The following is a 12802-nucleotide window of genomic DNA, read 5'->3' on the forward strand; positions in this document are numbered from 1 at the left end:
AATACTGGGGGGGGTTGAGGGGGGGGGGGGGGCGCACTGCGCCACCAATGATTTTGATAATGATTCTGCTGCCGGCACCCGCCTCCTGTATTAAAGGTTAAAGAGGACCTTTCATGGGTCCAAACATTGTAAACTAATTATCAGGATATGTAGAGCAGCGCCCAGGGATCTCACTGCACTTACTATTATTCCTGGGCACCGCTCCGTTCGCCCGCTGTGGCCCCCGATATATTCTCCCGCTCTGTATGCTAATTGCTAGCATCAGAGCAATGTGGAGGAGACTGCCCTTTTTCTCAATGAGCGTTCCTTCTCCCTGTCTGTAGCGCTGTCCAATCAAAGCGCAGAGCATCACAGCCAGGGACGAAAAAAAAACTCACCTTCTCCCTGGCTGTGACGCTCTGCGCTTTGATTGGATGGCGCTACAGACAGGGAGAAGGAACGCCCACTTAGAAAAAGGGCAGTCTCCTTCCCATTTCTCAGATCCTAGCAATTAGCATACAGAGTGGGAGAATATACCGGGGGCCACAGCGGGCAAATGGAGCGGCGCCCAGGAATAATAGTAAGTGCAGTGAGATCCCTGGGCGCTGCTCTACATATCCTGATAATTAGCTTACAATGTTTGGACCTATGAAAGGTCCTCTACTATCATTGGTGGCGCAGTGCGCCCGCCCCTCCTCCGTCCCTCTTTCTTCTTATTGGCAGCAGTGGCGGCACAGTCAGGGAGGAGGGAGAGGGTGACTCGTCCCCTGTGCTGCTGAGGGAACATGAGCGCGCTGACAGCAGTGCGCTCCATGTTCTCTGATGCTAGGCTGTGCAGTAGGGCAGCCTAGTATCGATAAATGTCAAATCCCGGTATCATATCCATACCAAGACAAAAATATCGATACCCGCAACAACCCTACACTGTATAGACATTATTCTGTATACTATAATAGTATATTGTTCATGAATCTACATGTTTTCCCACCAGTCTTCTTATCTGTAAGGCTGGGGCTACACAGCGATCTTGGCCATGACACTTGTAGCACAACCAAGATAACTATATAGCAGGGCAGCCACTGAACTGAATTGTGTCGCAGAGCAACAAGGTAATTGCCGCGACCCAAGAATTGCAATGAATCCAACAGTGTTGTATTTTTTCTGATTCTGGGGTTGTGGTTGCTGCAACTTACAAGTCGCACTGTGACCCCATTAACTTCGATGGCTGCACTGCTACACAGCGATCTTGGTTGTGCGACGAGTGTTGTGGCGAAGATGGTCATATAGCCTCAGCCTAAAAAAACGACAACTTGATTATTTATCCCCATAAACTACATATTTCTTGTTTGTTATTTAGTTGTATTTTTCTACCTTTTCCAGTTACAACGTATTCTCTCCATGAAATGATGCGTAATATTAAAGGTGGGCATGTAGCAATGGGATATAACCACCAGCTATCTCCCTCAACATGTATGCTTGGATCAACTGAGCATGTAAATTTTTTTGCCATGTGGAGAGAAGGGCAACTCTGCCAGGCAACGAAACATGTACAATATTCCCTTCCCCCAAAAGAAGAACTCTGGACATTTAAACTACCTCTATTAGAGTGCCAACTTTAGGCTTTGGTCAAGAACTAGGCCGCAGCTACCTAATATTTAGCTAATGAAGACTGCGCTGTGTAAACGGTCTGAATTCTAAATGGTCACGTGGTATTGAAAGTGCCACATGGCCATTGAGAATTCAGTTAAATATCAGGCAGCAGTGGACTAATTGGCCATGCGGTTCTTGACGGCAGCTGGCTGCAACCTAAAGGGATCACGACCGTGCCGTGTGGTTGTTCCCTAATACTGGGAACAGTGGTGAATGTGGCACTATTCTCGCCAGCAAAAGTGTCGGAACCAGTGAGGGGGCTGATTAGTTACCATCCTCTGGACCTCTGAATTTATAAACGCTATAGTTCAATATTTAATTAATTATTGAAATCTTAGTGGTCTATTGTACATTAATAGTTGTCCATTTCTATTAAGAGACACACGATACAGTCATTACATAAAGTCATACCTGTCAGTGAATCTTCAGGTGCAAAAAGAGCCAGAATTTTGTGTGTCTGATCTCCTCCATAAAGTGGGACATATCCTACTGTACTAAGACTGATTGGTACCTAGACAAAAACATGCATTAATGATCACCACTGATCAAATATCTCTAAATAAATAAATATATATATATATATATATATATATATACACACATATATACAAAAGAGCAGCAGCACTAGTCAAAATGATACGAGTGCAATCTCTCCAGGTTGTAGATTGTTGAGCCTATATTTAAAGGTACAAAATGAGGCAGCACTCCAATGGTTGTGAAAAAAGGTGGTGGACCACTTTTTATTCACCCAAACCTCTAAATATCTATATGTATATAGCTCCCCGCTTCAGCTAAGGCTACTTTCACACTTGTGGCAGGATGGATCCGACAGACTGTTCACCCTGTCGGATCCGTCCTTCCGCTATTTCGCCGTGCCGCCGCTCCGTCCCCATTGACTATAATGGGGACGGGGTGGAGCTCCGGCGCAGTTCGCGGTGAGAGGCCGCCGGACTAAAAAGTCAGATATGCAGGACTTTTAGTCCGGCAGCCTTTCGCTGTATACTGCCGTGCTGTGCCGCAGCTCCGCCCCCATTATAGTCAATGGGGACGGGGCGGCGGTCCGGCGGCACGGCGGAAGGATGGATCCAACAGGGTGAACAGCCTGTCGGATCCGTCCTGCCGCAAGTGTGAAAGTAGCCTAACAGGGAGGATGCACATTCTTTTTTGTAAGCAAGTCCTTAAAAGGAATTTGAGAAAGGTTACAAGCGAGCAGGAGTGGACTGGGAACTTCAAGTGGCCCTGGAAATAAACCTAAAAGTGGCCCACATTTTGTAGGCAGGTCCAAATTGACAGAAGCTTGGGCAACACAAGCAGGTAGGACCAACACAAGTAGATGGGCCCAACAAAAGTAGGAAGAGTCAGCAGTGGCATAATGCAGCACAAAATACCATCCTAGCAGAACCACTTACCACAGTGCAGCACAATATCCTGTCCGAGCAGGACAAATTATCTCCCTAGAAGCTGTCGTTCTGTGGTGGCCATCAACAGCTGCCACATTCTGTCCTCCTCCTCCTCCAATTGTTCATAATTAAGATATGGAGCAGGGGGCTTAGGAGGTACAGATGTAGCAGGGTTAGCACTCCTGCTCTTAACTCAAATTTCTTAACTCATCGAGTTATCTTGAGACATAAGCCATTGAAAAGCAATTGAAGGTGTTTGCTTAGATTAGAGAACACAACTTAGAAATCTCAGAAAACAGGAGTGTTAAGGATTCGAGGTCACAGCACCTAGCCAACCCTACCTTCAGCATGCTACCTGGACTTCCCCTAGTAATGACCCCTATAGTGCCCAGGTAGTATGATCCACAAGTGGCCAAGGAAAGAAGAAAAAAAATTAAATACCAGAGTCCAGTTACAAGTCACCATCTCCAGTGCAGGTCAAAGTCCTTTTCCAGCCTTAAGCCTGAGACACCTGCATCCCTGTGCCATTTCTACACTTCATCATATAGCAGGGCAGAGAGCCATGGGGTCCTGTGCCCCTCTTCAGCAAATCAACTGCATCACCTACTGAATTCAGGATGGAACCAGCAGTCATTGGCCAGAAACATAAGTACCTGATGCTCCCAGTGTTAATTACCACTTAAAGAATCAGATCATTATGTACCTGGCCATGGCAGTGAGGAGAGCTAAGAGTCCCCTGGTCAGCGGCCCACAGGGACATTTCCCTGTAGGGTCTATGGCCAGTCTGCCCCAGCAAATGAGCAGAAAGCTATCTACCTTGCCACTATGGCAGGGTCATTTGATTCAATTCCTATTAGAGACACGTGAGCATTGTCAGAGACACTTCTACTGTGAGTCCATCAAGTCCAAAGCAAAATTTTCCAACTACAGAAATGGGGAATCTTTGTACATATCACCTCTCTTCCAATCTGGGGTGATAAATACTCCGGATTATCAGGGTCAGCACATCGGAGGTAAGACAAATAATCCTCTGACAGGCTCTCCAGTTCATCATGGCTACAGTTCTCCAAGAGATCGGCAGGGAAGGCCATTCCTGAAAGTAACACAAAACATGTGTAAGATGTGAAAAAACACAAAGAACTACAGTATCTAAATAAGTTATTTACTCTGCTACTCAAACACTCCACACAATATCAAATGGAAAAAATGCAACCTGGAGAAAGAAAACCACATGTTCACCCCACATGGTTCGCAAAAGGAAAGTGAGAATGGGGACAAACAAGGGCTGGGCCATGGCACAAGACATGAGCCTAATCTTGATGATAATATGTCCATCCATCCTGTATATGACGTGGAATCAGACAGGCTAGCTAGACGTGCACCAAATATATCACAATGGCTGGATAATAAATGTGGTGCAGGGATAGACAGACATTTTTGGCCACCAATCTAGGTGCACTCCCATTGCTAAATGTGGGCCAACGTATTTTTTGCATTACATTATCTTGTTGTGGGGCTTAGGATATGTTTTGCTAAATGATGTAAAAGATGGGATCTTTTTTTTTTTTTTACAAAAGTTTAGCAAAAATATCAGTACGAATTATCGCATCTTGTTTTTGCAGTTGTTAGCACTGGTGGTTGTCTATGGCATTTCACATTGCTATGTTGTATACTTGCACATAGGCTGTTACCCCTCTGTTTAGATAGGGATAGCACAAGAGAGATGGGGACCTTGTTACAGATTTTGCATCAGGACTCAGGGGTTTCTTTCTACTGAAACCAACAGCTAGATGCGTTTTAGGGTGAAGTTCAACAAATTAGATGTCGGTCCAACATCAACCATAGAATAGATAGGCCATGGAGTTTATTGTCCACAAAATAAATTAAGGCTCCTAATCAATACACATCAATACAATTATTTTATAGATTAACCATGACACAAAAGCAGTAGTGTTAAATGGTCAATGATGGTTGTGGTCGCCATGACATCTACCACCACACAACATGTGGATCCGAGGACTTCTAGCTTTCATTAATGGTGGTCTCAGATGAATTTTCTCCATTATTGTTGCTTCAGAGCAATCAGTGTTCACAGGGAAAATTAGGTAGTCAGAAATCCTCTTCTTGTCTCATCAAAGGCTCAGTCTCTACATGCTTTATACTGCAGCCCCAATAAGAGGGTATCTTGGGTATAGGCCTGTAAGGTCACATAGTTATCATACAGGGGAGTGCCCCCTAAATTAGCCAGAACCGAAAGCTGCTCTGTTTGAGCAGTTCCCATTCTGCAAACTTGCGCCATTCTTGTATTACATAGGCAGCCATTTATCTGAAAGGTTCTTACATAAAGGGGAAATGCAGTCTCAACAAAATCAGTATTCTGCCAGGGGTGCCGGGAGCAGGACCCACTGTGATCCCCCTGGGCGGGGGGCAATGAAAAAAAAAAGCTGTCTCTGATTAGACAATCCCTTTAACATAAAGTAAAATCATAGTCCCACAGATGCTTACACAGCTGCTCCAGAGTAAGTGCCAGGTGTTCAACACATGCCCAGTGATCCACCAGGGACATGAAGCCAGGCCACACTGTCATATAACACAATCAAGACATGCTTCATACATGGCGCATCCATGCTCAGCCACATAATAAGCTGCAGTTTCATCAGTGATGGTTGTACTTTTCACTAGTGACTAGGAATGCTGCTACTGAGCTGTGACTCAGTGTTCCTACTGTCCACCAGCTTGTCAGTTTAGATATTTATCACATCATTGAAGCTTCCTCTGATAGGCCGTGGATGATTCTGCATGGATGAGCAAGTTCCATATAGCCCGGAGCAAATACACTCATTAAAACCCTCATGCAGAAAGGATATTGAAGTGGAAAAGAATGTCCAAATAAAACACAAAAATCTGCCCCGTTTACTCCCCTGAAGCTAGACAACCAAAACTATGCAAAAACATGAGAATTGTGCAGAGTATCAGAGGCTGGGAAAATATGTGTGCTAAAAAGAGCCGCAACTAAAGGAAGAAAGTGCATATAAAAAATTATAATGTGCAGGTACAATGAACAAAAATTATATATATATATCTATATATATATATATATATATATATATATATATATATAAAAAACTTATAAAAATATAAAACCCAATAAAACCTCCAAAATGCATATTGTTAAATTGGTTCTTGGAGTTTTTTTTGGGAACAAGATGCTTTCATCATCCCTGGCGAAGAAAGACAGATAAGTCAATACTTACCTGCACCTTGCACCTCCATCTCCACTGCATTCACAGGGGCTGTGGGCTCTTCTGCTCAGGTATTGACTGGAAGTGTTCCTTAGTCTTCCTGTTCCCTCATCTTCCTGTTCAGCAGCATAATAAATGCAGCTGAAGAGGAAAACTAGGGAACACTTCTGGTTGGGACCAGAGCACAAGAGCCGACAAACTCTGTGAGTGCAGCAGAGATGGGGGCATCGGCAATGCAAGGGACAGGTAATTATTGACTAATCTGTCTTTCTGCCTCAGAGATGAAGAAAGTATTAAGTTCTAAAAAAAAGCCAGGTGGACCCCTCTAAACTAGCCATAGACATCTGATAATTATCATCCAAAAAACGTATCATGTTGAATATTTCCTACAGTATTCACAATGTAAATGTTTCCCATGACACCGGTCATTTTACCAGTTCAGCTAACCAGTTAATACCAGGCAAAGGTCTGGACACCCATGACTAAATGTATGTTTCTCATGATCTTTAAGTGACTGTCATAAGACAATCCCTGTTACATACATGCATCCATAAGATGCCTATGAGCATTCAAAACATGCAAGTAGCATGTGGCTTCCATCTGATCAGTAATGAGTAGAGTTATAGAGTCTCGCAGTAAACAGAAGTTCCGGATTCTAAGATAACGGAGCCGAGCACCCAGAGTTCCTCACAGCTCATAAGCATCTTCTAGATGCCTGCATTTAAAGGGGTTAATGTAAAAAATTCAGACATCATATAGGACATGACAATCTCTCTCTGACAAAGCTAGAACCAGCCCTGTAAGTCACATGGATCCAGAGAGCGTCATACTCATTCCTCCAATTGCTCTGCTAGATTTATTTCAAGCTGGCAGTTCAGGGGAGTGTCGGTCCTGCTTCAGCTCAGGTGTTGTGTCCACTCTTAGGGGTGTGTGTTCTTTTTCAGGGGGCAAGCCCTTTCTGCAGCAGCTCTCTCCCTGTAACTGTCACAGCTACTAACACTAGATACTGCTGATGGCAGCTGAGGGATGGAACTGATCATGTGCGTCCACCTCAGTTATATTACTGTGGTGGATAGATAAATAAGAAAAAGCTGCTATCCTGCTCAATGGAGATCTCTACATCCTGAGGAAGTTGGCGCGCGTGAGTGGTCCACATGGACCTTGCTATTGTCACGTTCGGGTGTGGGAGGGAAACACCACACCGAACATAGGAGGGAAAGGGGTGAGGGAATAAGGCCTGGAAACTAGGGAAAGGAGATGGACACCTCCTAGTAAAACCCTAATCAAAGTCCTGACTAACTACCAGTATAAACAGACCCCAGAGGTAGGTGAGTTCATACACAGGAATACCTAATATCCTAACTTACCCTATAGGACCCTAGTACTAATGTCAGGACTAAGACAACCTGTTCCTCCAAAAGGAAGGACGAACAGGAGTCTCCCTCAGGCCTTAATACAAATGACAGGGAAATGCACCACACAAAATAACCTAAACAAAATACAAAAGTGAAAGAAAACATTTAACTTCAATGTGGCTATGGCAGCACCAGGAACTCAGCTGAGATCCACACACCAGCTATACACAACTCAAACTGAAGCTATAAACCACATAGCATAGTGGTAGAAACAACAATAAATAGAGATGGTTAAATGACCATAATAGCCACACCTAGGAAAAGAAGGTGTGGCAAGCACCAGAAACAACACAGACGTCATTTGATCCAAACAGAATACATGTCAGATGAAACAACGTTTTGCCAGTCTCACCGATCTCCTTCCACCTGTCGCAGGAATTTCAGTGACAGCTATATTGTATTGCCTTGTTATTGGTTTTCCATGGCGCTGACTGTAAATAGCTGTCACCGCCAGTTCTGGGAGAAGGTCTGGCAGACATTCTTCTCTACCTCTCGTATGATGTTCTTTGTTTTGGTTTAACTGTGTCATCTCCTTTCCTTCTGCCAGGTGTCACTTATTTAGACTAATCGACTTACTTTATATTCCCTCCCATACTGCCTCACTTTGCGGTTTATACTACTTCCTGGATGAAGTGTTCACTGCTCGAGGCTGCTGCTGCTGTTTGTTCTGATAAGTCTTTTTCCTTTATTGTGTTTCCTTGCTGGCTTGATTCTAGGTGACCCTGACTCCGTCTGTATTAAGTGCAGGGAGCCGGTGGTCGTGTCCCCTCACTGTTATATGGTTTTCAGGTGTCACACAGTATTAGGTACTGTGGGCATGCAATCGTCTACCTTTGAGACCCTTGCATGTGCATAGCAGTCAGGGAGAGCTCTTAGGGATTTATACGGCTCACCTATATGCTCCTTAGTTTGGGATCAAGCCAGTCGGTTGTTGATTTATAAGTTCCAGCTATCTGCAACTTCATCTGTGACAATAGCCTACATTGGTCATTTTTGGAGCCCACATGTATCTTTTTGCATCAGGTCGTTGCTCCATATTTTTTATGCTCAGGTATTGCTCTGTAAGGTCTCTAATAATGGATGATTATCTTATAAATTGTTTATGCTGCATTGCCCTCTTTGTCCCCTGAAGAACCTTTATCAATCTACTTGGGGAAATGCATCGGGATTTATGGTATTATTTTTTGTCACAATTTTGTTAGGGCTTCTATGGGGATATTAGGCTTAGGTACGAAGACAGAGGGCATCACCATCAGGGTGTGCCTCTGGGCTGAGCCATTATCTAGGGTTCCGACAGGGTCAGATTTCCCGCTATATAGCCCTTATTTGCCCCTGATGACAAGTTTATTACAGGTTATTGGTATAGCAGTGCTACGTTGGGATATACATTGATAGCCTGAATTGTATTATTAATATGTATTAAAAGTTATGTCTTAATTGGTTTTTGCTTTCTGTGACAATATTAAAATTTTTGCATGACCGACATTTGTGATTATCTACACTTAGGTTTTTCGTATTTGCCACTATACTGATACATTTTATTAAGTAACTCAGTGGCAATGCTACATTTTTTTATTTCGGTATATGCAATTACAAAAGAATTCAGAATCAAGGTGCTGGTTTGAAAAATGTTTTAAAAAAAATTGTGGTACAACCCCTTGAAAGTACCACTGCCATAGTACAGTAAAAGCAGCTTAATGCTACAAATTGCAAAAAAACAAAAACTACTAACCTCTTGAATCCACTGCCAGAAGTCAGCCAGCATGTAATCACTGCTGCCAATCAATGGCCTCAGCTGTTAAGTGCCTACTACTGGCATTATCACTCATTACATGCTGTACGAAGGTACAAGGAATCATCATGGATGATAGGTACGGGTCACCAAGGTTCCTAGCCTCGGTGGAGAAAGACGTTTTTTATGTGTCAGCAGCAGTGGCTGTTTAACACCTTAATACTTAGTATGGCTGTATACCTGATCCGGGACGGCTCTTACCCCAGTAAGAGCCATCCCGGATCAGCTATACAGCCATACTAAGTATTAAGGTGTTAAACAGCCACTGCTGCTGACACATAAAAAACGTCTTTCTCCACCGAGTGCTGAGTGGGTGACTACTCCCCATGTTCCGGGCCAGGGTTTTCCAGGCCTAAAAAACAGCCAGCACTGCCAGGTGAGGAGGTGTGTGTGTGCTGGGATCTGAGGTTTGTGCCGTGCTGGAGGGCTGAGACCCGTCTGTAAGGGAAACGGGCCCCTTAAAAGCCTGCTATGGACTGCTGGAGGCAGAACTGCCAACAAGGTGATTTTTGCTATGTGGACTTTCCATTATGTGTGAGCTAACACCAAGACTGCAAAGTGACATTTTGTTTTTGCTTTATGTGTGAATAAACACGGAAGTTTGATTTAAGAACTGGTAATTTGCCTCTGTACTGCATCCGCACACCCTGTCTACCAGAGCGAATCCTCACAGTGCATTCATTTTTTATGTATGATGACTAGACATATGACTAGATATGATTTTATTACCCCTAATAAAGGGATAATTTGGTTTTAACTAAAGTGACTGAAATTATGCCAAAATAACTTCTCCATCTGTTGTTTAAAATGGCCACTACTGCATTTAGTTTGTATCCCTTGAGCAAGCAATAAGTTATATTGTAAAATGGGGCACTCGTTTTATGCACATGTAAAATAGGTAAAATAGAAACAAAGACATTAGTGAAACAATAGAGAAGTTGAGGATGTCACTTTGGGATTCGCAGACCACCTCATTTGAAAATGAGACAACAAGGCTTCCAGATGACTCTTCTTTTGCTGTCCCTGTGTCTATCCTGGATTTTGTAATTGTAACATCCTGAAGTATGTCACTAAAACTACTGTCACCCAGCTACATGATGTTAAGTGTATATGTGTTATCATCCTGTGTAATCTTACATTGCATTTTCCATTATCTGGATTTTCTATGTCTGTTTTATATAAATTGCTGTAATTCTCCATGTACACCAATAGGTGGCGGCAATGTGTAGGCAGTCTATAGAATAGTTTAGTATATCTAGACTGGAATAGTCCATTCCAGTCTAGGCTCCCCTGTATGAGCAGAAGTGGGACGTTCCCATGTCCTGTATCATGAGGAGGAGAAGGAAGTCTAGTCAGTGTACCAGCCACCCCCTGTTGGGGTAGGTTGTGTTGATAGGAGCTCCCAGAACCAGGGATCCCAACCCTGGATCCTGCCTCGGCTGAGGCCAGGATCCATCTTCCCAGCCTGAGTCATCTACCTCAGCTGGTCGACCAGAGAAGCAGCCATCTCCAACCTCCAGGAAGAAGCATTACCCTGTGAGCCAAGCTGTGAGTAGATTTCCCAAGTCCAGGAGAAGCCAAATTCCTCCTCAGCTAGTCAGACCCATTATAAAGCAGAAGACAGACAGAGCAGAAGACAGATACCTGCCAGATCTACTAGGCATATGATAAGAAGCACAATACATATAAATTCCTGCCACATATTGCCAATACCTGCTAGGACCTAAAGACTAAAGCTGTAACTTGTACGAATTCCAAGCTGCCATTAAGTAAAGACGAGTTGGACTATATCTCCTGTCTGGATCTCAATTATTCCATCAAAACTCCTATTAACAGCACTTAGAGTTATTGCAAGTGAACTAGGATTCAGGAGTCCAGCCACTACCAAGGTAGGAAACACCGTTGACACTACACAGAGACATTATTCCCCTCTGGCATTCCTCCTGGTATATGAGCCATAACATCTTAAAGGGCCCTGCTATAGTACCTGCGCAAGCTGCAATTGGCGTCACAAACTTTTACACATATAAACTGACCCACTGCATAGCAACCCCACTGACCCAGTGTCCTGCTCGTTGCATAATATAGGGCTCATGCTCACAGCCATAAGTGTTTTGCGGTCCGCAAATCACAGGTCCGTAAAACATGGATCCCAGGCCGAGTGCGAGGCACCATTTTTTTTTACTTCTGTAAAAATGTCCTATCTTAATTAAGCTAACCAATGGATGGTGTAAAGTTTAAACAAAATGTTGAAAGATGCAAACAAATTGATCATCCTGTATGAGCCTCTTTGATAAGTCTGGCGCATCTTTTGACTGTCTAGTCTATGGGGGATGAATGTATGAAAGTTCTTCACTGGTTTTCTGGAGTACAAAAGTGCAAATCTTGTTTTGCTTCAAAATTTTTACTTTTTGCCATTTTACACTGCCTTCACCACTTTCAAATGGTAGGTGGGGAAGTCGGCATGGTCTGTACGGTAATTAGTTGCTCTCCAGATTTATTGCGGCTTTCTTTAAATCTCACTCCAATAGGGGTGTGGCATAAAAAAATGGAGAATAATTTCCAGACAAAAGTGGCAAGTTTAAAAGTATGTGAACGTAGGCTGTTTAATAACTTTGGAGCAACTTTCACCAAGCCAGCTCGAAGAAAAAAATGACTTCAGAAAAAATCTCCCCTAATTCAGACTCTCTAAATATCAGACAGGATTAGTAAATCTGCCCCACTACAGTTTGAAGTACTGAGTCTATGTATTGTTCTGCATTTGATTTACTTCCCTTTGCTGGTAGGGCACCATCATATTCTACAGTGCTGTTCGCGTTGTCATGCTATAGTCTTAGATATTTCATACCTGAGCTTTGCATAAATTCTTGCACTAGCAATTGGAGGACTATTTTAGAACTCTTTAGAATTGTGTTAAATGTCTCATGTAGCACTGAAAGCTCACATGTATCAATGAACTACAGTAATCAGTCTGATAACTGGTATACGCTGCTGATGATCATTTAACTATTATCATTAAAACCGAATCATAATAGGTTTAAAAGGAACGCTTTTTAGCGATTATGTGGCAGTGTAAATATACCGCTGATTAGCCGATGGACGAGTGAAATGCTCATTTATCGGGGGGAATACGATCATTTGTGCACACACAAAAAAAAATATTTTACTGGCAGCATATGGTGCTTTGTAATCATGCTCTCCTGCCGGCAACCACCGAGTCAGTATGGAGAAGAGCGATGGCACTAGCGATCACTGATCCCCATACTGTGGAGGAGATCGCTGCATGTAAATGCAGCGCTCTCCTCCGCTAACGAGCAGACGGTT

General features: G+C 43.3%; 1 protein-coding gene across 3 annotated transcripts in view; it reads right to left on the reverse strand.

The window, feature by feature from the left end:
* The window catches only part of FAM169A (family with sequence similarity 169 member A), a 95655-nt gene that overhangs the window by 59528 nt on the left and 23325 nt on the right, over window positions 1-12802 (reverse strand). For all 3 annotated transcript variants that reach the window (XM_044291849.1, XM_044291833.1, XM_044291842.1), the window contains exons 2-3: window positions 3986-4122; window positions 2041-2140 (exon numbers count right to left, since the gene is read on the reverse strand). In XM_044291849.1, coding sequence (XP_044147784.1) covers window positions 2041-2140; window positions 3986-4120 — 235 coding nt within the window. In that variant the 5' untranslated portion in view covers window positions 4121-4122. The remainder of the gene's footprint in view (window positions 1-2040; window positions 2141-3985; window positions 4123-12802) is intronic.

The sequence above is a fragment of the Bufo gargarizans genome, chromosome 1, assembly GCF_014858855.1.
Source record: "Bufo gargarizans isolate SCDJY-AF-19 chromosome 1, ASM1485885v1, whole genome shotgun sequence".
Lineage (NCBI taxonomy): Eukaryota > Metazoa > Chordata > Amphibia > Anura > Bufonidae > Bufo > Bufo gargarizans.